Below are 27,069 nucleotides of genomic sequence, written 5' to 3'. Positions count from 1 at the left end.
ACAAGTGGCTCAGGTAGTGCAGCTCATCCAGGATGGCACATCAATGCGAGCTGTGGCAAGAAGGTTTGCTGTGTCTGTTAGCGTAGTGTCCAGAGTATGAAGGCGCTACCAGGAGACAGGCCAGTACATCAGTAGACGTGGAGGAGGCCGTAGGAGGGCAACAACCCAGCAGCAGGACCGCTACCTCCGCCTTTGTGCAAGGAGGAGCACTGCCAGAGCCCTGCAAAATGACCTCCAGCAGGCCATAAATGTGCATGTGTCTGCTCAAACGGCGGCAGGGTAGCCTAGTGGTTAGAGCGTTGGACTAGTAACCGGAAAGTTGCAAGTTCAAACCCCCGTGCTGACAAGGTACAAATCTGTCTTTCTGCCCCTGAACAGGTAGTTAACCCACTTTTCCTAGGCCGTCATTGAAAATAAGAATTTGTTCTTAACTGACTTGCCTGATTTAAATAAAGGTAAAAAAAAAAACGGTCAGAAACAGACTACATGAGGGTGGTATGAGGGCCCGACGTCCACAGGTGGGGGTTGTGCTTACAGCCCAACACCGTGCAGGATGTTTGGCATTTGTCAGAGAACACCAAGATTGGCAAATTCGCCACTGGCGCCCTATGCTCTTCACAGATGAAAGCAGGTTCACACTGAGCACATGTGACGCGGTGGAGAACGTTCTGCTGCCTGCAACATCCTACAGCATGACCGGTTTGGCAGTGGATCAGTCATGGTGTGGGGTGGCATTTCTTTGGGGGGCCGCACAGCCCTCCATGTGCTCGCCAGAGGTAGCTTGACTGCCATTAGGTACCGAGATGAGATCCTCAGACCCCTTGTGAGACCATATGCTGGTGCGGTTGGCCCTAGGTTCCTCCTAATGCAAGACAATGCTAGACCTCATGTGCCTGGAGTTTGTCAGCAGTTCCTGCAAGAGGAAGGCATTGATGCTATGGACTGGCCCGCCCGTTCCCCAGACCTGAATCCAATTGAGCACATCTGGGACATCATGTCTCGCTCCATCCACCAACGCCACGTTGCACCACAGACTGTCCAGGAGTTGGCGGATGCTTTAGTCCAGGTCTGGGAAAATTCCCTCAGGAGACCATCCGCCACCTCATCAGGAGCATGCCCAGGTGTTGTGGGGAGGTCATACAGGCACGTGGAGGTCACACACACTACTGAGCCTCATTTTGACTTGTTTTAAGGACATTACATCAAGTTTGGATCAGCCTGTAGTGTGGTAAAAAAAATGGTCAGAAACAGACTACATGAGGGTGGTATGAGGGCCCGACGTCCACAGGTGGGGGTTGTGCTTACAGCCCAACACCGTGCAGGATGTTTGGCATTTGCCAGAGAACACCAAAATTCCCTCAGGTGACCATCCGCCACCTCATCAGGAGCATGCCCAGGTGTTGTGGGGAGGTCATACAGGCACGTGGAGGTCACACACTACTGAGCCTCATTTTGACTTGTTTTAAGGACATTACATCAAATTTGGATCAGCCTGTAGTGTGGTTTTCCACTTTAATTTTGAGTGTGACTCCAAATCCAGACCTCCATGGGTTGATAAATTTGATTTCCATTGATAATTTTTCGTGTGATTTTGTTGTCAGCACATTCAACCATGTAAAGAAAAAAGTATTTAATAAGAATATTTCATTCATTCAGATCTAGGATGTGTTATTTTAGTGTTCCCTTTATTTTTTGAGCAGTGTATATAGAGAGATGCACTACTGAGAGTGAATGAGCATCATGTGGTCTTATCCTATCCACTCCTGATTCAGTTAGAGAGGAAATGAAGAGAAGGGAAACCTGACGGGAACTTTAAACTCAGAGACTCAATCACGGATTCTAAAAATACCAAAGCTATTCTGTACTATGTATCTTTTATTTTTATTTCACCTTTATTTAACCAGGTAGGCCAGTTGAGAACAAGTTCTTCTTTACAACTGCGACCTGGCCAAGATAAAGCAAAGCAGTGCAACAAAAAACAACAGAGTTACACTTGGAATAAACAAAAGTACAATAGAAAAATCTATATACAGTGTGTGCAAATGGAGTAAGGAGGTAAGTCAATAAATAGGCCAATAGTAGCAAAGTAGTTACAATTTAGCAAATTAACACTGGAGTGATAGATGTGCAGATGATGATGTGCAAGTAGAAAATACTGGTGTGCAAAAAAGTAAATAAAAATAATATGGGGATGAGGTAGGTAGTTGGGTGGGCTATTTACAGAAGGGCTATGTACAGCTGCAGCGATCGGTAAGCTGCTCAGATAGCTGATGCTTAAAGTTAGTGAGGGAGATATAAGTCTCCAACTTTTTGGAATTCGTTCCAGTCATTGGCAGCGGATAACTGGAAGGAAAGGCGGCCAAAGGAGGTGTTGGCTTTGGGGATGACCAGTGAGATATACCTGCTGTAGCGCGTGCTACGGGTGGGTGTTGTTATGGTGACCAGTGAGCTGAGATAAGGCGGATCTTTACCTAGCAAAGACTTATAGATGACCTGGAGCCAGTGGTTCTGGCGACGAATATGTAGCGAAGGCCAGCCGACGAGAGCATACAGGTCGCAGTGGTGGGTGGTACTTGGGAATTTGGTGACAAAAAGGATGGCACTGTGATAGACTGCGTCCAGTTTTCTGAGTAGAGTGTTGGAAGCTATTTTGTAAATGACATCGCCGAAGTCGAGGATCGGCAGGATAGTCAGTTTTACGAGGGTATGTTTGGCAGCGTGAGTGAAGGAGGCTTTGTTGTGAAATAGGAAGCTGATTCTAGATTTAATTTTGTATTGGAGAGGCGTAATGTGAATCTGGAAGGAGTCTAGCCAGACACCTAGGTATTTGTGGTTGTCCACATACTCTAAGTCAGAACCGTCCAGAGTAGTAATGCTAGTCGGGTGGGCGGGTGCGGGCAGCGATCGGTTGAAGAGCATGCATTTAGTTTTACTAGCGTTTAAGAGCAATTGGAGGCCACAGAAGGAGTGTTGTATGGCATTGAAGCTCGTTTGGAGGTTTGTTAACACAGCGTCCAAAGAAGGGCCAGATGTATACAGAATGGTGTCGTCTGCATAGAGGTGGATCAAGGAATCACCCGCAGCAAGAGCGACATCATTGATATATACAGAGAATATACAGAGAAAAGAGTCGGCCCGAGAATTGAACCCCCATAGAAACTGCCAGAAGTCCGGATAACAGGCCCTCCGATTTGACACACTGAACTCTATCTGAGAAGTAGTTGGTGAACCAGGCGAGGCAGTCATTTGAGAAACCAAGGCTGTTGAGTCTGCCGATAAGAATACGGTGATGGCCAGGCCAGGTCGATGAAGACGGCTGCACAGTACTGTCTTTTATTGATGGCGGTTATGATATTGTTTAGTACCTTGAGCGTGACTGAGGTGCACCCGTGACCAGCTTGGAAACCAGATTGCACAGCGGAGAAGGTACGGTGGGATGCGAAATGGTCCGTGATCTGTTTGTTAACTTGGCTTTAGAAGACTTTAGAAAAGCAGGGCAGGATAGATATAGGTCTGTAACAGTTTGGGTCTAGAGTGTCACCCCTTTTGAAGAGGGGGGTGACCACGGCAGCTTTCCAATCTTTAGGAATCTCGGACATTACATTACATTTAAGTCATTTAGCAGACGCTCTTATCCAGACGATACAAAAGAGGTTGAACAGACTAGTAATAGGGGTTGCAACAATGGCGGCGGATAATTTTAGAAAGACAGGGTCCAGATAGTCTAGCTCAGCTGATTTATACGTTTTTGCAGCTCTTTCAGAACATCTGCTATCTGGATTTGGGTGAAGGAGAAGCTGGGGAGGCTTGGGCAAGTAGCTGCGGGGGGTGTGGAGCTGTTGGCCGGGGTTGGGGTAGCCAGGCGGAAAGCATGGCCAGCCATAGAGAAATGCTTATTGAAATTCTCGATTATCATGGATTTATTGGTGGTGACAGTGTTTCCTAGCCTCAGTGCGGTGGGCAACTGGGAGGAGGTGCTCTTATTCTCCATGGACTTTACAGTGTCCCAGAACTTTTTGGAGTCAGAGCTACAGGATGCAAACTTCCGTTTGAAAAAGCTAGCCTTTGCTTTCTTAACAGACTGTGTGTATTGGCTCCTGACTTCCCTGAAAAGTTGCATATCATGGGGACTATTCGATGCTAGTGCAGTACGCCACAGGAAGTTTTTGTGCTCGTTGAGGGCAGTCAGGTCTGGAGTGAACCAAGGGCTATATCTGTTCTTATCTATCAAACCATTCACACACACACACACACACACACACACGCAGGAACACTTTTTTATCAAAAGTGGCCTACATCAAAAGAAGCCAGAACTGGGCCTTGTTGACAGAGCAGGGTGATTGAGACACAACTTGTGATTATGATACCTCCAAGAAAACAAACCCCTGATGTCATCCACCTATTACACCCACATATACACTGAGTGACACGCGAGAGAAAGGTGCGGACAGACAGGAAGATAGATGGGCAGGCAGGCAGACAGGCAAGCAGACAGCCATAAACTATTAAGACATGTACCAATCACACATAAATGCTACAAACATAAACCATAATTATGGGGAATGTTTTTATTTACTGGTTGTAAACCATTTCCCCTCACCCATCAGCACCTGTGTTTTCACTTGCCACAAAACCGCCACTATATAGAACTTTCACAGAGCTATGGTATCCACTTTTTTTCAATACAAACAGGAGGTGTGTTTGTGTGTTTATGTTTGGTTTGTGGAGTATGTAGAGTGTGGGTGAGAGAATGCGCGATGGAGAGGAGCGAGAGGGGGAAGGGAGGGAACGTGTGTGGACATGAAGACTCAGTTAGGGCCGCGGGACATAGAGGGAGAAAAACATTAGTGGTTCAACAGGAATTGGATGACAGATCTACACACACATACATGCACCTCTTTCACTCACACACACACACACGTATGATCAATGTCCCTCTCACGAATCCCTCCCTGATATGGAGAATAGCTTTCAACAGTACCAGGTGTGTGAGTGAGTGAAAGGTGAGTGTCTGTGTGTGTTTAACTATACTTGTGGGGACCAGACGAATAGTAAACAAACAAATATTAGCCCAACTGTGGACATTTTGTTAGTCCCCACAAGATCTTATGCTATTTCTAAGGGGTTTTGGGTTACGGTTAGAATTAGTGTTCGTTTTAGGAGCTAGGGTTATTTTTAGGGTTAAGGTTTTGGGGTTAAGGTTAGGTTTAGGGGTTAGCGAAAATAAGATTTTGAATGGGACTGAATTTTGTGTCCCCACAAGGTTAGTTATACAAGACTGTGTGTGTGAGAACCCAGTTTCATGTGCATAGTCTTTCATTTTTCTGTTTAGTGATCAACAATCCTCCTTCTCAGTACCCCTTTTTATGCAGAGTGACGGTTGGCAATGTCTCTTGACTGTATCCCTTCATTCTCACATTCACTGTGTCAGGACATTTTCCCCATGAGGCCAGATCTGCTGACAGAGTTTGGGAACATTGGGTATATTTGAGTGAGTCAGTCCTAGGCTCAGGTTTAGTTAGCATGTCTAAGACTTACAGTATGTCTCAGGAGTTCTGGGGTTTAATGTTAGACACCTAGTCTGATACCATCTCTATAGTGTGTGCCTTCAGCCCCCAATGCCCTCATTAATCAGCATGGAGCCATACACCTGCATCTCTCCAACACACATACACACACATAATACTCTCGCATGCAATGTTTACAACATATTCTCACGCACAACTTGAACATTGATTGATACATCACTGCCATCTTGTGGCATTGAAACGTTTTGAATGCAATTGTTTTTCCAGGAGCAGTAATAGAAAAAAAATAATTGTTAGTGTTCCTGGTGTAGAAAAGGTCAATAGGCCATTTGCAGTGCAGTGCCAAACAATGGTCTATATGTCATACTCAACAGCAGAATGTGCTTAAATGGAATGTGAAGGGCCACTTCACTTTTATGTCAAATATGTTCTCTGACTGTGTTGTGTAGGCCTGGCTTCATGAATTTGACATGACAATATCCTGAGATTATGTCACAAAATTGTGCCATCTATGCTGAGGAGGTTAGAGGTTACCCCTAATCACTGATACAAAATCAGATGTTTTCTAATCACCTCAATGATAATATTTAGAATTAGTGTAGAATAATCTGATCCTAGATCTGATGTTATAGGAGAGCCTCTACCTTGAGCCATGCAACAACGACACTTGACGCTACCCTACCGCGGACGCGTTCGAGCCAACACCACGCGACAAGAGTAGATACAAGATGGCGACCAGTTTAGTATCAGAGGAATAAGTGCCGTGAAGGATAGGTATGGTACTTTTTCAATTTTCGCCTTAAAAATTTTTTTTTAACAATTCGTGTCAGTTGTTATGGTGTACACATTCATCTGAAAACTAACTAGCATGTTTGATAAACAATTCCAACCCTGACGCATTGATCCCTAACGTATTTAGACTTGGCTCGACAAGATTAGCTTTGTTGCTGCTAGCCATGTAGCTAGCCATGTTACTCACCAAGTTAGCCAACAAACTAGTTGGATACTTTATTATTTTACTAGCGATTATGTTTAGCTATATTACGTTAGATACTTGATTTGTGTTTATTTAGAAGATACATACCGCCAGACAGAAAGAAAGCACAAGGGCACCTTAGGCGCGCGCACGAGCCTTTGATATCCTCCTCGATAAGTTTACGAGTAGGTTCTTTTCAGCAGTAACGTTAGCCGTGTTATAACTATAGATAGTTAGTGACATCAGGATAGAAGAAGGAGCGGTTAGTTACCAGTATTTTGGTGATATTGTTAGCTATAGCTAGTTTTCAAAGTTGTCTTGCGGGGACAATTTACCAATCTCAGGTGAGTTAACGTTAGTGAAGTGGTAAACACGTCTGGGAAAGCTTGCTAGCTAAGTTATCTGGTTTGAAAACACAAATCTCGCGCTTTTTGTTATCAGTGTTGACTGGGTAAAATGAAGCAGAAGCAAAGGGATGTCATTGCTAGAAACTGCCCACCAGATCTTTCGTGGATTAAAAAACTAAACAATGTATCACGAGTGTTGGTGGTTGTAAAACAACAATTGCATTAAATCACTAATGTCTATGGTCATAAAACCACAATTGCATTGATTAAATGTTATATAAAAAAGGGGTACAATGTTGACAGACTCAGTCAGGGCATTCCAACCAGAAACTCCTTCAGTGGTAACAGCTACTTATTTAAATCACACGAAGGCAATCTGGAATGGTAAATAAACACAGTTAGAACTTGGACCTGTGTAGTCAGGGTAGGCGCTGTACTGTTTCTCCTCCTAAATAGATTATAGATTGGTTCATGGAGAAGGGTAATAGTAGCTGGGACTGGCAGCCTCTGATCATCAAGTTTAGTTTCCCTTCTGATCATCCTATACATATCTTTCTCCGTTCCCTTTCTTTATCCATCTCTTCTCTTGCCCCTTTCTCTCTGTAAGGCTGCCTGTACACATACAAAGGGTGCTCTACCCTCCTAGCTCAGCCCCCCTTTGTTTGCCAGGCTTAAGTCTCCCTTTGGCCACATTGGGGGGTGATGATGATGGCGCTGAGACTCTAAAACAGGAACCCCCAACCCCATCAGTATTCACCCCCCCCCCCCCCATGTTTGAGAGCTAGCTGGTTAAATGTGTGACCACAAATTATTATAAAGACCAGAATGGGTTGTGGGTTAAAAAGCAAGACAAAAGGTTTTGGTACAATTGTTTTCACTAACAGGCATCTTGTAAAACAAAGGATCTCTTCATACGATTTGGATAAGGCCTTTACTGAGAAGAGATTAGAGATGTTTAAAGAGTTTTGTACAACTGCCTTTCTCACTCAGTCTCTCTCTTCTCTTTCTTCCTCCCCAGAAAAAGCCATGCCGTGGGACCACCCCGTTTCTGAGCTCGCCATGGTGATCTGAAGCCCCAGTGTGGACGTGTCACATCCACACTCACCTACCCACAGACACACACACGGACTGAGCCACCCAGCAAGTGTGTGCGATGGACAGGTGTAAGCATGTGGGGCGGCTCAGGCTGGCCCCAGACCACTCCATCCTCAACCCCCAGAAGTGGCACTGCGTGGACTGCAACACCACAGAGTCAGTGTGGGCCTGCCTGGGCTGCGCCCACGTTGCATGCGGCCGCTACATCGAGGAGCACGCCCTGCAGCACTTCCTGCAGCATCGCCACCCGCTGGCCATGGAGGTCAACGAGCTCTATGTCTTCTGCTACTTGTGTGATGACTATGTGCTCAACGACAATGCAACGGGAGACCTCAAGCTGCTGCGCTCCACTCTCAGTGCCATCCAGAGCCAGCGCTACGAGGTCACCACGCGCTCAGGACGCACCTTGAGATCGGCTAGCACCCCGCCCGACGCCCCCCAGCCCTGCGGCTCCAGTGAACTGCAGCTGAGGGACGAGGACCGCATGTTCACGGCGCTCTGGCACCGCCGCCGGGCACTGATGGGTAGAGTGTTCCACACCTGGTTCAGCCTGACGGAAGGGGGGAAGAGGAGGGAAGAGGAGGAGAGGCAGAGAGAGGAGGAGGAGCAGAGGCGGAAGGAGTTGAGGGAGAGGAGGAAGACATTGAAGAGGCAGCTAAAGGAAGCGTTGGAGAGCGCCCCACCAAGGAAGAGCCACCGCCTGAGGAGAGCCAGTCAGAGAGCTGCTGCCGCCGCCGCTGTCACCCCCCGCCCCACACGGACACGGACACGCACACCCAGCACCACTTACACACCCCAGTCTCCCCTCAAGCCCCGACCAAGAACCCAGTGCCCCGCCACTCCCACCCCCAAGAGAATGGGCCGCCCCCCTAAAACCCCTGCGCCCAAACCCACTCGCTACTCAACCCCTTCTTCCTCCACCAAAGGCAAACCCAGAGCCTCCTCTGTCCAAGCCCTGACTGCCCCCTCCCCAGCCCCCCGCCGTGCCCCCTCCAAACAGGGCGACTCGCCCCTCAAACGGCGGCCCACTGTCACTCCGGGTGTCACGGGCCTGCGTAACCTAGGCAACACATGCTACATGAACTCCATCCTGCAGGTGCTGAGCCACCTTCACATCTTCAGGGAGTGTTTCCTCCGGCTGGAGCTGCTGGCCTCGGCCGTCCACGGCCAGCTGTTGGTTCCCAGCCCCGGGGGCCCAGTGTCATCCTCTCCGCTGGCCCAGAGGAGAGGCCCCCAGGTGGGCGTTGGGCTAAGTGGGGGGGCCTCCAGAGCCCGGAGTATGGAGCTGATTCAGCCCAAGGAGCCCAGCTCCAAGCACATCTCCCTGTGTCATGAGCTGCACACACTCTTCCAGGTGATGTGGTCGGGCAAGTGGGCGTTGGTGTCGCCCTTCGCAATGCTGCACTCGGTGTGGCAGCTGATCCCAGCCTTCCGGGGCTACGCCCAGCAGGATGCCCAGGAGTTCCTGTGTGAGCTGCTTGACAAGGTGCAGCACGAGCTGGAGAGCACAGGGACTCACATGCCATCCGCTGGTGTGTCAACCGGACAGAGACATCTCATCAAGCAGGTGCTCAGCGTAGTCAACACCATCTTCCACGGTCAGCTCCTCAGCCAGGTAAGAAAAAGAGAGAGGTACACACTCTCCCAAACACAGTTATACACAGACCGATACACAGTACACACTTTTATTATGATATAGACACACTTTTGTGATTCACCAGTCTGGACATGGATTAAAATGGATTGAAAAAGGGATTAAAAGGTCTTTACATTGATTAGTAGTGATCTTACTGGAGGGATTTGGATGGGAGCTTTTACTGCACAATGTGTGTGACTGTTACCACATTTATGTATTGATAGTAATATAAAATAAATAGATATAAAATACAATATGTCAAAATGTATCTGTCTAAATGTGCTTGGCTCCAATCAAGAAGTGGGGACATTTCAATGGCAGATCAACACATTCTGAAGCTCCGTTATTTTAAAAGTTCATGGAAGGGTAAATCCATTTTGAATTCATTAACTTTTCGACAGAACCCCTTTTGATTTGAACGAAACCTTACATACTTGCCCATTGTAGAACGGCTCAGAAATGAACTTTTTGGACCTGAATGCCAAAACACTCGAGATAAGTGTTCAAAGTTGACCCCTTTTACATACCATACCATACCATACCATGAGACATCCATGTCTTCATCAATGGAAACGATAAATGGTTGAGATTTATATAATTTAAAAGTTTACAAAAAGGGTTGTCAAACTACTATAATGACTTGATTTTTGTTTTGTTATTGACTTATTTTTATTTATTTTTTACCTCTAACGTACACTACCATTCAAAAGTTTGCGGTCACTTAGAAATGTCCTTCTTTTCCATGAAAACATGCATGAAATTAGTTGCAAAATGAATAGGAAATATAGTCAAGACGTTGACAAGGTTATAAATAATGATTTTTAATTTAAATAATAATTGTGTCCTTCAAACTTTGCTTTTGTCAAAGAATCCTCCATTTGCAGCAATTACAGCCTTGCAGACCTTTGGCGGTCTAGTTGTCAATCTTTTGAGATAATCTGAAGAGATTTCACCCCATGCTTCCTGAAGCACCTCCCACAATTGGATTGGCTTGATGGGCACTTCTTACGTACCATACGGTCAAGCTGCTCCCACAACAACTCAATAGGGTTGTGATCCAGTGACTGTGCTGGCCACTCCATTATAGACAATACCAGCTGATTGCTTCTTCCCTAAATGGTTCTTGCATAGTTTGGAGCTGTGCTTTGGGTCATTGTCCTGTTGTAGCAGGAAATTGGCTCCAATTAAGCGCCGTTCACAGGATAGGGTATGGCATGGCAAAATGGAGTGATAGCCTTCTTTGTCTGTCCATAATGTTTTTTTCCATTCTTCCTCTGTCCCGTGTCTGTGTTCTTTTGCCCATCTTAATATTTTATTTTTATTGGCCAGTCTAAGATATGTCTTTTTCTTTGCAACTATGCCTAGAAGGCCAGCATCCCAGAGTCGCCTCTTCACTGTTGATGTTGAGACTGGTGTTTTGCGGGTACTATTTAATGAAGTTGCCAGTTGAGGACTTGTGGGGCATCTGTTTCTCAAACTAAACACTCTAATGTACTTGTCCTCTTGCCCAGTTGTGCACCAGGGCCTCCCACTCCTCTTTCTATTCTGGTTAGAGGAAGTTTGCGCTGTTCTGTGATGGGAGTAGAACACAGCTACGTATGAGATCTTCAGTTTCTTGGCAATTTCTTGCATGGAATAGCCTGCAGTTCTCATTATAAAACCTGTTTGCAATTATGTTAGCACAGCTGAAAACTGTTGTTCTGATTAAAGAAGCAATAAAACTGGCCTGCTTTAGACTAATTGGGTATCTGGAGCATCATCATTTGTGGGTTCAATTACGGACACAAAATGGCCAGAAATAAAGACCTTTCTTCTGAAACTCATCAGTCTATTCATGCTCTGAGAAATTAAGGCTATTCCATGCGAGAAATTGTCAAGAAACTGAAGATATCGTACAACGCTGTGTACTACTCCCTTCACAGAACAGCGCAAACTGTCTCTAACCAGAATAGAAGAGGAGTGGGAGGCCCCGGTGCACAACTGGGCAAGAGGACAAGTACATTAGAGTGTCTAGTTTGAGAAACAGACGTGTCACAAGTCTATAACTGGCATCTTCATTAAATGGTGCCTGCAAAACACGTCTCAACTTCAACAGTGAAGAGGCGAATCCGGGATGCTGCCTTTCTAGGTAATTTGCAACATTAACAGTGTACACTATATTTCTGATCAATTTGATGTTATTTTAATGGACAAATGTCCTTGTTTTTGAAAGAAAAACACATTTCTAAGTGACCCCAAACTTTTGAACAGTAGTGTATATATATTTTTTAAATAAATTATAAAATAGTTTCACAACCCTGTTTGTAAGCAGTTTAAATGATATCAAAACTCAACCATTTATCTTTTCCAGTGATAAAGACATGAATGTCTCACCCTGTTGGGTGGGGTATGCAAAACTTTGAACACCTTTAACTCCTGAATGTTTTAACATGTATGGAAAGGTTTGTTTAAATCAAAAGGGATGCTATCTAAAAGGGTTTGAATTCAAATCGATTTACCCTTGAGTGAGTGAGTGTGACTGAACGTGTGTACTTTCTGCTTCGGTGTATGTGAAAGAGAGGAGTGTCTTGAGTTATCTGAGCATACACCCACACCTGCTCTTTCCTAACAAGGGGGTGAGTGTATGTGTGTGTGAAGGGGGGCAGTGTTTCTAAAGCTGTGTATCTCAGACAATCCAGTTCCTGTGTGTGCTACTGCATTAGTTAGCTCAGCTGCCCTTGGCTTGCCTTCACACAACTCTCTCTCTTTCATCCTCACTTTCTACCCCTAACTCTCTCTTTCTCCCTCTCTCTCTGCCCCGCCTCTTTCTTTCGCTCTCTCTTCTCATCCCCCTCCATCAGGTGACGTGTCTTGCATGTGACCACCGCTCCAACACGGTAGAACCCTTCTGGGACCTATCGCTGGAGTTCCCTGAGCGTTACCACAGCAACAGCCGGGAGAGCGCAGCGCAGGTCTCGTGCCAGCTGACAGAGATGCTGGCCAAGTTCACGGAGACCGAAGCCCTGGAGGGCAACATCTACGCCTGCGACCAGTGCAACAGTGAGTGACCGAGGCACACATACAAAAATGTACACAGTGAGCACATACAAACACATTCATTCAATGGTATGATTGTTAGAGGTACAATAATTTTGCCAAAGCAGTTCATTTTCTCGATTAATTTTTTAAATAATAATAATAATAAATTCTGTCTCTGCATGTCAAACTACCATCCAGTGCTATAGTTAGACTGACTCTTCACATTCACACAGCCATGTCCAGAGCATGTGAGCGGAGCTGGAGCAGAGCGTGCTGAATTTGAATGGAGCGTGGCGCGAGTTTCCCAAAGACTGGAGTGTCGGCCTTGTCGCCCACTCCAATTTCGCTCCAGTAGTGCTCGCTTCACAAGCTCAGGGCATGCCCGGACCAGCATGCATTTGTAGTCTACTTGTGTGCTGCTTTAGCCCCTTGCTTTAGTTACTGTCATCTAGTATGCTATATATTTTCAGAAAGGAACTGATATAACACACAGGTGAAAAATCAAGGTGCCTTACAAAGATGAGGAAGAGCAAGAGGGGGAGGGCAGTGATGTTTGGGGTCCACAACAAAAAAATCACCGTGGAATCTGAAAAGACAGGTATAACGAAGGCATGATGGTGTAATTAGTAGGTGCACATGCTAACAGAAAGGAACGGGGTTGGTAGCTAGCTAAGTGTGTCATTGTAGCAAAGTATTTATAAACCAAAAATCAGATCTCTTAAACCCCCTAAGGTCTCTATCTGTGCCCCGTGGAATTTTAATTAGCATAATACAAAAATCCCCATAAACATCTCTTAAGATAGTTTTTTTTTGCATTGGACGCATCTCCATCCACTGCATCTGCCTATGTCTCATTTCCGCACCTGCGGTGACAGAGCTAGAGCGGTGTTTCTCACCATGAAGCATCCCGAAAATTGGTCTTCACACAAATCGTCTGTAGCGTGTGAACGGTTTGGCCCACAAACTATTTTGACCCCTCTCACAAACATGATGGTGTTCTCCGTTTTGCTCTACGACCCCCACAAACGGCTTGGGACTCGTCTGAAGTTGGTACAGCCAATCTGCCAACTTCTAACATCCAAACAGTTTGGGCTACACACTAATATGACCCTTCTGTGCGAAGGTGAGACTCTCACGAACAAGTCGGTTGTTTTGCTCTAAGACGTCCACAGGCCTTTCAAGACTCGTCTGAAGGTCCCCCGGTACCAGATGGAAAAATGAATGGAAGTACATTACCGTTCAAAGGTTTGGGGTCACTTAGAAATGTTCTTGTTTTTTAAAGAAAAACACATTTTTGGTCCATTAAAATAACATCAAATTGATCAGAAATACTGTGTAGACATTGTTAATGTTGTAAATGACTATTGTACCTGGAAACGTTGGAGAAAAAAAATGGAATATCTACAAAGGCCCCATTATCAGCAACCAACAGTCCTGTGTTCCAATGGCACGTTGTTAGCTAATCCAAGTCTATAATTTTAAAAGGCTAATTGATCATTAGAAAACCCTTTTGCAATTATGTTAGCACAGCTGAAAACTGTTGTTCTGATTAAAGAAGCAATAAAACTGGCCTAGACTAGTTGAGTATCTTGAGCATAACCATTTGTGGGTTCGATTACAGGCTCAAAATGGCCAAAAACAAAGAACTTTCTTCTGAAACTTGTCAGTCTATTCTTGTTCTGAGAAATGAAGGCTATTCCATGTGAGAAATTGCAAAGAAACTGAAGATCTCGTACAATGCTGTGTACTACTCCCTTCCCAGAACAGCACAGACTGGCTCGAACAAGAATAGAAAGAGGAGTGGGAGGCCCTGGTGCACAACTGAGCAAGAGAACAAGTACATTAGTGTCTAGTTTGAGAAAGACGCCTCACAAGTCCTCAACTGGCAACTACATTAAATAGAACCCGCAAAACAACAGTCTCAACGTCAACAGTGAAGAGGCTACTCCGGGAAGCTAGCCTTCTTGGCTGTGTTCTTTTGCCCATCTTAATCTTTTATTTTTTATTGGCCAGTCTGAGATATGGATTTTCTTTGCAACTCTGCCTAGAAGGCCAGCATCACGAAGTCACCTCTTCACTGTTAACATTGAGACTGGTGTTAAATACATGTATAAAATAAAAATAACATGTTTGCTGATCTTTCTTATATCTCTCAGATATAGGACAGACATTTCAGAACAAACTTCATTTAGTCCCCCCTCCCCAAAGAATCTATCTGTTCCATGTAGTGAATCTGTTATTCATTGTGTTTGTATGGGCTAATAGCAGTAAGGCTATTGTTTTGATACTTAAAATTTAAAATCAAATAGCAAATGTATCCTTGGTATGACACTTAAAACAATTTCATATAGCTTAGTAGAACCCCACCCCCCCACCCCAGCTTAGACATGGTTTAGACTCTTTAGTGGCAAAAATAGGGGGTTAAAAAAAATATATAATAACTAATGTTTTTCCTGATCTTGTATCTCTCAGATATAGAACAGACACTCAGATATAGGAGATACACTTCAGAACACATTTCCTTTTGATATTTCTTCAGGAACTATCTGTTCCATGCAGTGAATGTTATTCAATGCATTTGTATGGGCTAATAAATATTTTTTCGTAAAATTATAATATATTTTTGTTATAGTTCAACGTGTGTTCAAATAGCTAAATGAGCCTGTGATGCCCGGGGTGACCAGTGTAGAACCACCTCGCCCGGATTAGACAGGGCTATAAGACTCTTATGGGTTAAATGTTTTGTTCATTTTCGTTATATTATCTATACAATAGGCCTGGCATATTATCTCTTTCAAGGAGGTAAGCACTACTCCATGAGCGCGATTTCCACACGCTCAACTCCTCACAACTCTGGCCCTGTCTGAGGTGTCCCTCTAGTGTGCAAGTTTAGTTTTACAGTGTGGGTTAATGCTCACTCTTGTCTCTAGGTAAGCGGCGGAGGTTCTCCTCCAAGCCCGTCATCCTGACTGAAGCTCAGAAACAGCTGATGGTTCACAAACTGCCTCAGGTCCTGCGCCTGCACCTCAAACGCTTCAGGTACTGACCGCATTATGACCACATGATGACCATAACATACCCATGCACCTCAAACACTGCAGGTAACCATTGAGCACATAGCAATTGCTCAAGAACCATAACACAACCATGCATTTGAAACACTCTAGCTGTCTTATTTGGTGATTTGGTCTGTTGACGTGTTCGTTGGGTGTTCTGTGCTTGTGATTGGTCGTCAGGTGGTCTGGGAGAAACCACAGGGAGAAGATTGGGGTCCACGTCAGCTTTGACCAGCTCCTCAACATGGAGCCATACTGCTGCAGAGACCCCTCCCCCAAGGGCTCGCCATGCTCCAGTCCCACCCCCGCTGGCTCCCCGAGCCCCAAACACTTCCTGTACGAACTGTCCTCTGTGGTGATGCATCATGGGAAGGGCTTCGGCTCTGGCCACTACACTGCCTACTGCTACAACAAAGAAGGAAGTAAGAACATCTCTCACTCACACGCAAAATGCATTTTTACGTAAAAATTACTAATCCAAAGATGACACACAACCTTCTCTTGATACATTTTCATGGAATCTACCTACAGCTAATACCGTTTCTCTTCTCCTCCCTCTCTCAGGGTTCTGGGTCCACTGTAATGACTCTAAGCTGAATGTGTGTTCTGTGGAGGAGGTGTGTCGCGCCCAGGCCTACATACTCTTCTACACGCAGCGCTTCACTCAGGACAAAGACAGGCCTCTATAGGACCAGAACCCACTGAGCCCCGCCCCAATCCTCCTCCTTTGTACCTCAGCAGTCCAGTGACATGTCATCATCAGCATTACCACCACCACCAAAACATCTCAACCCCCCCCCCTCACACTCTTTCTTTGTGGGCATTTTATCTCCTCTGGGGGGAGGAATGATTAATTGTATCATTATTTTTCTAAGAGAGACACACTCTATTTTTTTTTGTCTTTGTGAATTTCTTGTACATGTTGTTTATATGGGTTTTAAAAGAAAAGTCAAACGTGTTTGTGTTTGATAGTGTATAGGTTCATTTTATCAAGAGTATCAGCCAAGTTGTGCGTTGTATTATAGACACGCCTTTACAGGAGTAGAGACAGACTTTGGCCAGGTGTGACTGTGTAATCTGTAGTTCAGATTTATTCAGGTGTCAACCTTTCTGCTCTTCTGTGCTCAATTTTTATTTTTCTTAAACAATTTGAATCAACTAAAATGTTTCTCACAGCCACTTTAGACAGTTGAATAAGGGATGTCAGTCAGTCAAATTCTCAAATGGAATGTAGATAATTCCCTCCATAAATAGTCTTTAGAGTTTAACCCATTTTGGTTTGCCAAGAGATGGAAGGGGAAGTGAGACAGCTCACTCACTTCTATTTTCTGGTTCATATACAGTCAATGAACTAAGCAGGCCAGACCCAGCTGCTAATGCATTGGTGCCTATGGGAGAGCCACCACTTATTGGAATGGAACAGTGACATTTAAAAAAAGAAAAGGTAAACAGCCTGAGTGGGACATCTTAATTAATCCACCATCTTTGGTATCGCTCTCTCTAGTAAGTCTGGTCGGTCAGGAAATGGTTCATAATTAACTACTGACCTCACGCCAAAGCACGAGGGAAACATTTAAAAAGTATCTCAGATTCTCCAAAAACAATTACAGCACATTTGCAAGATATATTCTTTGACTGGTTTTGGGAAATCTATTTTATAACCAGTTTCCAAAGGGATGTTTGTTTTTAGCTGAATCCTGCCCTCTGTCTTCAGAATGTAGATGTCTTTCGTGGTGCTGGTGCTTTTAGGCTTGGTATCCCTACAGCAGAAACAAGTGTCATAGAAAAGTGCCCTTCGTTATCAGAACATATCTATTTTTGTAGTTCCCTTGCCATAAGTGTATTTGGTATCAGTTCTTTGTAGCAGAGACCGTAAAATGCAGTCTCACCCAGGCCAGCATTTAGAATATTGAATGTATTTTTGTGTACTCGGACATTGAGGATTTTTCACAAAAGTTGTTTTAAAAAAAAACAGGCCACTGACTGTTAGAGATTTTTTATAGTTTTGTAATTGATTCCTTCCCCCCCAGCAGGTCTGACCCGTCTCGTGTGTGTATACCAGCATGTATTCACACAATATAGTTGGCTCTGTATAATGTAAGTATAAAATAGCCAGACTGATGCAAGTAGATCCTTGCTGTGTGTTCAAAACTGTACGCATGTGAGAAAGATATCTCCATGCTGGTACTAGCTTAACTGCACAACCTAAATGCTGTTCATCTCGAGATTCACCTTTTAGGGAGAATTCAAAGCACATTTCCACTTCATCCTTTTTTCTGTCCGATATGTTTGTCTGCATTGTGCTCATACTGCCTCGGGTGTGTGTACATTGATGGAAGTGATACTATGCAAATTCTTACCTCAATTTTTATAGAATTACCTCAATGAGAATATATTTTCATTTTTCTAAGAAAACATGTGTACTTTTTAAAATTCCACACCACGCTGTAGCCCTCACAATTTCCTTTCATTTGTCAAAATAGGGCATACATAATGGCTGCCTCAGTGGATTATGGGGAAATAGGCTGCCTACTAGACTTGATTTGTATATGACGCTCCTGTCTCTGCCCTAACAATGGTAGTCATCCCAAAAAGCAGGCAACAAGCTTAGGTCCACAGTAAGCTCATAGAAATGCTTTTGTGAGTGAAATCTCTTTCTTTGCCTCTTCCTCTCTGATAGACTACTGGAGGCCTGCAAGCTTGTGAATGAACAGTGGGCTCCCGAGTGGTGCAGAGGTCTAAGACACTGCATCTCAGTGCTAGAGGTATCACTACAGACTGGTTTGGAGTCCCATAGGGCGGCGCACAATTGGCCCAGTGTCGTCTGGGTTTGGCCGTCATTGTAAATAAGAATTTGTTCTTAACTAGTTAAAGGTTGAATTAAAAAAAAAATGTATCCAACCCCATCGGCCAATCAAGGAATACAGAGCAACATTTTTTATTTCAATACTTTTGTTCTTACAAAAACATTTCCAGGGCATTCAAAATTAAGCACTACATTTGGGTACATATAGTGGCAGCAACCATTTCAAAGATATTTTACAAATATCTAAGAAACAAATACTGGAGGAGCAGAGTGCAGAGTCCCCTCCCTGTAACATGAAGCCAAACATACAGCTGTAGATGTGTGGTTGTCTAGTCATCGTTCCCACCCAGAACTCAAAAAAGGGGAAGTTGTACAATTTCAGGGTTCCGAAGAGCAATCAAGTGACTAGGTCCTGACTGTAGGGTCAGGCTGAAAGACTGCAGTAAGGGTCAGGAGTTTTTCCTGATTAGGACACACTAGGCCCTATGCATACTTGAGGAGGGTACTTATTTTGGTAAGGAAAGGTTTGTTTCTTCACGTTCTAAGCAGTTTATTTGAGATTATATGGCTGTTCTGGCTTCAATGTCACCGAAATAAAAGAGGGAAAAAAGATTCAGCCGCTGCTACGTAAGCCAGTCTCTCCATGCTCGCTCTTAAATAGCGGTAAAGATGCATTGTGTGGGCACCTTACAGCAGCATTTTTCATAGCCCTTACTGGCTGCTCTGCCAAGGTGGGAGAAATGAGAAGAGACCAAAGCAAGGTCCTGTATTTAGATGCTGTTTTTCTGTTAGAGTGCCGGCAGATGGTTCAGTGTGTCAATTCTCTGTATTGGAGTGGAGGGATTATGGTGCGGTTTGAATGAGGTTGGGTTCAGTATTCAATAGTCGTCCCCTCGGCTCACCACCTCCTTGCAGGTGGGCCTGAGCAGGATGGTGTGCTCGAACTGGGCGGTGTAGGAGCCCTTGGTGTCGCAGAGCGGGGGGTAGGGGTCCACGATTCCCAGGTCGCACAGGTTCTTCAGGGCCATTAGGTACTTGCTCTCCCCCAGCCGGTCCAGCCAGCGCCGGCAGAACGCCAGCGTGCCAAAGTTCTCGTTGATCACGTTCAACAGGTGCTTCGCCCGGGGGAGTCTGGGGGGAGAGAGGGGTAGAGATAGAGGGTACAACCTCTGTGGAATACACAGTCCAGTGTTCACACAGGCAACCAATTTACCTGATTGGGACGTGTCCCACATCAAAGTTTTTCATGTAATGAGAACACTCCATGTCATCATGGACCACGCCCTTCCCTGTGCTGCCAAACGTCTCGATGGCGTACACCTCTCCCTCCTGGTCGTGCAAGAGAGGGAATCAGTCATAAAAAGGACACTTATTGGGGTAGGAAGACACTGCTGCAGTTAAACAAATACAGGTGCAGGCAATCCTGTGTTACAGAAATTCCTTGATCATCGACGACACCAATTCAGGCAAGCAGGTATTGTGTTACTGACTAATTGGACCTGGCTCGGTTCCTAAGCACACCATTAACTCAGCATCATTACCCGGTCACCTTCCCAGAGCACAGCATCATTACCCAGTCACCCTCCCACAGCACACCATTAACTCAGCAGCCCTTTCTAACCTTGCCTCCCCCTTGCTCTTCAAACACTCAGTAAGACAGGTACACACCTCCATCCTGGTAGCTTCTCCTCCTTTGACAATGGGGACAGTCTTGCCGGCATGTATCCTGTACTGGCCAATTGAGTGGCCGTTCAGGTTTCGGATTGGCTTCACTGGAAATTAACATTTGTGAGGAATTATCTTCAATCATAAATTACAACAAATTCACTGTGTGTGATATATATATATATATATATAACAGGTCGACTGATTAATCGGAATGGCCGATTAATTAGGGCCGATTTCATGTTATATATAAAAATACCAATTTCAGATTGTTATAAATATATATATATATATTATTATTATTAATATATATATATATATATTATTAATATACCTTTATTTAACTAGGCAAGTCAGTTAAGAACATTCTTATTTTCAATGACGGCCTAGGAACGGTGCGTTAACTGCCTTGTTCAGGGGCAGAACGACAGATTTTCACCTTGTCAGCTCGGAGGATCCAATCTTGCAACTTCACAGTTAATTAGTCCAACGCAATAACGACCTGCCTCTCTCTTGCAAGGAGACTGCCTGTTACCCGAATGCAGTAAGCCAAGGTAAGTTGCTAGCTAGAATTAAACTTATGTTATAAAAAACAATCAATCATAATCACTAGTTAACTACACATGGTAGATTATATTACTAGATATTATCTAGCGTGTCCTGCGTTGCATATAATCTGACTGAACATACAAGTATATGACAGCGGTGGTAGGCAGAAGCAGGCGCGTAAACATTCATTCAAACAGCACTTTCGTGCTTTTTGACAGCAGCTCTTCGTTGTGCGTCAAGCATTGCGCTGTTTATTACTTCAAGCTTATCAACTCCCAAGATGAGGCTCGTGTAACCGAAGTGAAATGGCTAGCTAGTTAGTGCGTGCCAATTGTCGTTGTGTTGCTGGTTCGAGCCCAGGGAGGAGAGGGACGGAAGCTATACTGTTACATTAGCAATACTAAAGTGCCTATAAGAACATCAAATAGTCAAAGGTTAATGAAATACAAATGGTATAGGGGGAAATAGTCCTATAATTCCTATAATAACTACAACCTAAAACTTCTTACCTGGGAATATTGAAGGCTCATGTTAAAAAGAACCACCAGCTTTCATATGTTCTCATGTTCTGAGCAAGGAACTGAAACGTCAGCTTTCTTACATAGCACATATTGCACTTTAACTTTCTTCTCTAAAACATAGTTTTTTCATTATTTACTTGAGGCTAAATTGATTTTATTGATGTATTATATTAAGTTAAAATAAGTGTTCATTCAGTATTGTTGTAATTGTCATTATTACAAATACATTTTTAAGAATCGGCCAATTAATCGGTATCGGCGTTGAAAAATCAGTCGACCTCCCTCTCTCTAAGTATATATATAGTAGCTCAGTACCTTGGTATGTTTTTCCGTCAATCTCCACCTCGTACGACTCCATCACTTCCTGAATTCTCTCTCCAACGTCACACAGACGCACGTCGATGCCAGCACACTGCAGAATGATGAAGCATGATTAAGATGAGACTGAACACCTGAACTACACTTACTTAAAATTCTATCAAGCGGCCTCAGGAATAGATGGAGTGTGAATGGATGTCGGACCTTGATTCCAGTATTGGTGGCGTCTCTCACGGCCTCCAGCAGTTTGTCATACTTTGGGTTGAACGTGACGGTGAAGGCACAGTCAATAATCCGACCTGAAGACATACAGTACGAGTGAGCACAGCATCCTACATGGTCTGAGTGGTTAGTTGTGTGTGTTTATATGCATTTGTATACGTTTATGTGTCGAGTATGTTTTGATGTGTGTGTCAGCTGAACCGCGTGGGTACTGTGGCAGGGGTGTACCGTTGATGTGTGTTCCGAAGTCGATCTTGCAGACGTCGTCGTATTGCAGCACGGTGGGGTCTCCTGCGTTAGGGGTGTAGTGAGCCGCACAGTTGTTCAGAGAGCAGCCGGTGGGGAAGGCCAGGCCGGCATTCAGACCATTCTCCTTGATCAACTTCCTGGAACAGTTCTCCAACCGCTCACTGAAACAGAGATTGGTTATACAGAAAGAGATGAGATAAATTGATAAGGGATGAAAGCGCAAGAACGGACATATGCAAAAGATAAAATGCAAAGGAAAAAGACTGACAAATAGAAAGAATAGGAAGCAACATCTCAGCTGTGATGATGATGAAGGCTCACCAGATGTCGATCATGGTCATGCCAGGTTTGATGAAACTGCGGACGTGCTGGCGGACCTGCCTATGAGCCTCAGCAGCCTGTCTGAAGTCGCTCCACACTTCCTCGTTGGCCTTGTCCAGAACCCGCTTCTCTTCATTGGTGGTCCTCCACGCCGCGGTACGCCTGCACCAAGGGGATTCAGCAACAAGGTTAGCGGTCAGCACACACACACACTTCTTCCCATCACTGTGTATGAAATTCACAAGGGGAATCAGCAATGAAGTTAGAAAACACAAACATTTTGTACTTGCATGACCACCCTGGAGGATCAACAACAAGGTTAGTGCCCACACATACATCTTACTCCCGCACCCAGCATCGTGACTGAGGGGGGATCAATGCAAGCATGGCTAGAGGATAAACCAAACTGAAATGATGCTGATGACGACAACAGTGTTTTGGGTGTTGTTAAAGCAGCAATATGTAACTTTTTCAGCGACCTGACCAAATTCACATGGAAAAGTGTGTCATAGATCTGTCATTCTCATTGAATGCAAGACTAAGAAGCGGTTGATCTGTTCTATCTGTGACATTTCTATGCTTCCGGTTAAGTTTTGTTATTTACTTTCAGTTTTGTAGACCAGCTTCAAGCAGCTGAAAGCACAATATTTTGGGTTATGAAAATATATATTTCACAGCAGATAAGATTGTACAGATTGATTCTTGACACTATACTTGCTTGTTTTGTCACAAACTGAAATTAGGCAAACTATTGGAATTATAGGAACCAGGAAATGGAGGAGTGATTTCTGCATAGCGCATCTTTAAGAGCCCTTTAGGTCAATGAGTTTCACATCAGTGAAGAGATCAAAGGTGAAGAACAACCCTGTCACTTCTGTTTGATAACCACACTGACAGATGCATGTATGCCAGGCAGCACTGTTTATTTTAGAACAAACTCAAATCTCCCGCCCCAGTCTCTCTGGTAGCTACCAGTTTGTGTTTAAGGTTGGACAGGTATAGCATGATGATCAGAGGAGCTGCCAGTCTAGTATAACACAGTGCTGGGGAAATAAGAGGCTGGGCCCCGCTTCCACACTAGCCAAGTACAAACCACACACCAAGCCAAGTGTAGGTGTTTCGTGAGATTGTGTGTATGAATCTTACCCATCCTGTAATGGGGGGTATTCACATTCCTGACCGATGGGGAAAACACCACTTGGATACAAGTCACAGATGGGCACAGATGGAGGGTCAGTCTGAACTTTGGCTGTGAAAGACCGGAAGAAACAAACAGTCACATAAGCTCTCATTACTATTTCATTAACTATCTAGAAGGTTTGAGTTGGAATTCCAGAGGTGACACAGCAATATTCAGGGAAAAGTCAAACGTGCCCATTAGCCTGAGGACCTGACGGGGGAGGCACTCAGATGGGTGCAGGGTTATGGTTATGCTCCAGAGTGCAGCAGTATGGCAGAGGCAGCCAATCATATCCATCACTAGATCATAGTCTACTCTCCCATTGCACCCTATGCATGACCAGACAAAGTGAAAGCCATAACTTAAGTGTCAAATAAAATAAGACCAACTCACGTCCTTTCTTCTTTTTCTTCTTCTTCTTCTTTTTGCCTGCCGAGTTCTCCCCCTCGTCTCCATCTGAGAGAAATAGGGAGGAATCTGAAGTAATGTAGTCATATTCAAATGTCACACAAGAGTTTATCAGTTCCCAGCAAGCCATGTATTGGTTGGTGCGCATGTAGTCATGTGTGAGGTCATCTCTGTGCTGTCCTTAAGGGTCAGACATGCGGATGGTTAAGGTTAAGGGTGGTTAGGATTTGGTTCACAGGCCACAACAACAGGACTGAACCCTGCTCAGCTGCTCCACAGCAGGGTGCGAGGAGCCATGGTTGGAGCTCGGGCCCATGTGGTTCTGGGTCAGGGGCTAGGCTAAGGTAGAGTACTGTTACGATCTCTTACCATCCTCCCCGTCTTCTTCTTTCTCTTTGTCCTCCAGAGCCTGCTTCTCCAGCTGTTGTGTCACGTCAGCCACTCCATTGCCCTCAGCCTCGGTGACGGCTGCTGCAGTCATAAATCGCAGAGACAGATACACATGGGTGAGCTCATCCTGGTCCTGTGTGGCTCAGTCGGTAGAGCATGGCGCTTGCAACGCCAAGCGTCGTGGGTTCGATTCCCGCTGGGGCCACCCATATGTAAAAGTAGTGGCCCCAGCCGACTTGTAAGTCGCTTTGGACAAAAGCGTCTGCTAAATGGGATATATTATTATTTATTATATTATCTTACTAACCACGACATGTCGGCCGTGGCGACCACAGCTCCATCACACACACACACAACAGAGAGCATCCAGGAGGCCAGAGGGACAGGGGGATGAGAGATGTGTTATGTGCGTGCAAGGGAAGGTACTGTCGTCCAGTGGGGAAGTGATCCTTTTGGACTGTGGACAATGATCCCATTCCGCAAAGTGTATCCCCGAGGTCAGGGACTTGGCAGGAGAGGGGAGCGTATTAACATCTGTGTATAACCTTGGGGGACAGAACACGCCCACGCAGCTAAGCCTGCTTTACTGATGTAAACACGCATATTACAAGCTAAATGTTGTGTATGTCAATTTAAAAAAGGGCAACTGTCTGACATCCTTTAGAATAATTCATGCGAACTGTAGCTAGTTGAGGTTGTTACAAGAAGATGGGTTGCTCGAAATAGCACATGCCGAGGACAACGTTGTCAGCAGTGAGTACGCAGAGTACAGTGAGCATGCTGTCTGAATCAAACAGTATCTTGACGTTTCATAGCTCGCTAGCAGGCAGCGGGGCATTCATTGCGGTCAATCATGTGTAACTAGTTAGTGTTAAATAAACAAGTTATTATGAAACATAGTTGCAACCTCGACCATGGAAATCATAACAGCATTCCACCACACATTACGAAACATCAAAACTTGGTTTTGAACTTGCTAGCGACTTGTGGAACCTGCCAGCAAAGGACTATGAACTGCGGTTAAACTAGCAAGATATCTAGCCAGCTAACGAACTAACTACTAAGTTTGCTTGTATGACTATTTCCGTCTGCTTACTGACATTTCGGCCTCGTGGTGGGATTGACAGAAGTATCGCCCCATGCTTAGCTATCGAGCTACGGGTGTGTTATGAGAGCGAGGCGTGTTTCATAAGGCCTGGCGCACGATTCATAAGGCACACTCTTCCCTAGGCACGCACGGCTCAGCGGTAACTGGCCTGTCTGTAACTCTTACCGGGGCCTGCCGACTTCTTCTTCTTCTTTTTCTTCTTCTTCTTGGCTGTCTCCTCGGAAGGGTCTACCTCCTCTTTCTCTTCTGCATCTCCGTTCAGGACCGCGTCTTCTTCGAGCTTCAGCTCCGGTACCTTCTCCTGCACCAGATCCGCCATGATTGCAGGCGTTAGTGGAAAAGGAAGCGCGGTGGTTTGTGGGTAAGCTGAATGAGAAACTTGCAGAATCAGCTGAGCGCGTGCTGGTGCTCGCTGAATGCAAAATTGTTGTAGGAATTAATTCATGGCTCACCATCGCAATTATCCTAAAATATGTATCCCCAGAGACAAAATATCAGGCACAGTAAACAGCCCGGATTCAACAAACCTGGTTAATGTGTATTAACAACATGTAAATGTATGTTGTAGTACTATACATCTTAATAACCTTTATTTTTATTATTACGACTAAGAAAAATATTGGCCGCTAGATGGCAGCATGCATTAATACTAGGTGACAAGGGATTTGGAGAAAGGACAATATATTTCCATACACTTATTCCAGCAGCAGGAGCAATTTAATAATCGTCAATCACCACACAACAAGAACTCTATTGCTACCAGCTTCCAAATTCTCTCAAGAATAGTCAACTCCATGCCCTAGGCTCCTTCCCTGATCTGGGAGAACTGGGAAAGCCAGATGAGGAAGCAGCAAATTCCAAGCAGTAGGCTTCCACCATTTAGTTTCACCATTAATTTGAAGTCTCTGGACATTAGGAGAGGAAGCCAGTTCAGCATATTGACATGATGCCTGCTGGTTGTTTAAGAATGCTGAGGCTAATTCAATAAAGACAAGAGGCCTTGCCTGGTGGTTCTTTGGGGAGAGAGGGATGGAAGTACATAATTCTAAAATGATTGGACAGCTGGGTTGTTGGAGACACACACTGCTGCTCTGTTCAGTCTAAATGTGGCTTTTGCAGTGTGAAGATGGACATTTTTGCTCTGCCCCCAATAATACCTCATGTACTTCCACACCAGGGGAAACCTCATTAGGTATGTCAGACAGCCCTCTCTCTTTCTGTTCTCTAGTAGCATGTCTAGCATGGACTGATTGGGTTTGTGTTTCACAGGGTGGCTGATACTGGGGCACACACACCCACAGGGACACACATAATAAAGCTATAGAGGGGCTGTTTGGTATACCTCAAGACAGATCCTTGAGGTTTCAATTTCACAGACACACACTAATTGTATAGGAAGTTAACCTGGGACTATTTACAACAGCTAAATGCATTTAAATGTGTGATAGAGATGTGTGTGTCTGCAGGCTGGGGTCAGGGTCTTACAGGGATCACCAGCTGTTCTAGGTCAGGCAAATGTGAGACTCCACAAAAGATCAGGTAACCCTCACACTACGCTGACCCTCACCCCCTACCACTCCCCTCCTAACCCCCTTCCCCCTGGGAGTAGAGTCAGTCTCAGGCAGCTGAGAGAAAGAGAGACCAATCTAAAAAGAGAGAGACAAAAAGACAGTCAG

At 44.8% G+C, this 27,069-nt stretch overlaps 2 protein-coding genes across 3 annotated transcripts; one reads left to right on the top strand and one right to left on the bottom strand.

Annotated features, from left to right (window-relative positions):
* Positions 1–4,965: 4,965 nt before the first annotated feature.
* On the top strand, positions 4,966–16,614 carry LOC135515827 (ubiquitin carboxyl-terminal hydrolase 44-like). Its single transcript, XM_064939593.1, has 7 exons — positions 4,966–5,003; positions 6,161–6,302; positions 7,870–9,561; positions 12,423–12,621; positions 15,531–15,639; positions 15,837–16,078; positions 16,221–16,614. The coding sequence occupies exons 3-7, from the start codon at positions 8,005–8,007 to the stop codon at positions 16,343–16,345; spliced, it is 2,232 nt and encodes a 743-aa protein (XP_064795665.1). The 5' UTR covers positions 4,966–5,003; positions 6,161–6,302; positions 7,870–8,004; the 3' UTR covers positions 16,346–16,614.
* Positions 16,615–18,578: 1,964 nt separating this feature from the next.
* On the bottom strand, positions 18,579–25,731 carry LOC135515828 (methionine aminopeptidase 2-like). 2 transcript variants are annotated; one of them, XM_064939594.1, is made up of 11 exons: positions 25,559–25,731; positions 24,265–24,366; positions 23,881–23,943; positions 23,454–23,556; positions 22,308–22,469; positions 21,966–22,147; positions 21,720–21,814; positions 21,513–21,609; positions 20,131–20,234; positions 19,676–19,791; positions 18,579–19,593 (listed from the first exon to the last, which is right to left on the bottom strand). In XM_064939594.1, exons 1-11 carry the CDS (start codon positions 25,710–25,712, stop codon positions 19,341–19,343), a joined length of 1,431 nt encoding a protein of 476 aa, XP_064795666.1. In that variant the 5' UTR covers positions 25,713–25,731; the 3' UTR covers positions 18,579–19,340. The 2 variants fall into 2 exon arrangements, with proteins under 2 accessions (XP_064795666.1, XP_064795667.1); XM_064939595.1 differs by having other exon boundaries at positions 24,265–24,363.
* Between the last annotated feature and the right edge of the window lie 1,338 nt (positions 25,732–27,069).

This window comes from Oncorhynchus masou, chromosome 27, assembly GCF_036934945.1.
Source record: "Oncorhynchus masou masou isolate Uvic2021 chromosome 27, UVic_Omas_1.1, whole genome shotgun sequence".
In the NCBI taxonomy this organism is placed as follows: domain Eukaryota; kingdom Metazoa; phylum Chordata; class Actinopteri; order Salmoniformes; family Salmonidae; genus Oncorhynchus; species Oncorhynchus masou.
The sequence above is the reverse complement of the archived record's forward strand: the minus strand, read 5'-3'. Positions and strand labels throughout refer to the sequence as shown.

Coding starts and splice junctions, on each gene's coding strand:
- LOC135515827 (XM_064939593.1), top strand. CDS start 8,005: ATGGACAGGTGTAAGCATGTGGGGCGGCTCAGGCTGGCCCCAGACCAC. Junction 9,562..12,422: donor ACGGTCAGCTCCTCAGCCAG/GTAAGAAAAAGA, acceptor CCCCTCCATCAG/GTGACGTGTCTTGCATGTGA. Junction 15,640..15,836: donor CTGCACCTCAAACGCTTCAG/GTACTGACCGCA, acceptor ATTGGTCGTCAG/GTGGTCTGGGAGAAACCACA.
- LOC135515828 (XM_064939594.1), bottom strand. CDS start 25,712: ATGGCGGATCTGGTGCAGGAGAAGGTACCGGAGCTGAAGCTCGAAGAA. Junction 21,815..21,965: donor CTTCGGAACACACATCAACG/GTACACCCCTGC, acceptor GTATGTCTTCAG/GTCGGATTATTGACTGTGCC. Junction 20,235..21,512: donor TGACGGAAAAACATACCAAG/GTACTGAGCTAC, acceptor GTTAATTTCCAG/TGAAGCCAATCCGAAACCTG.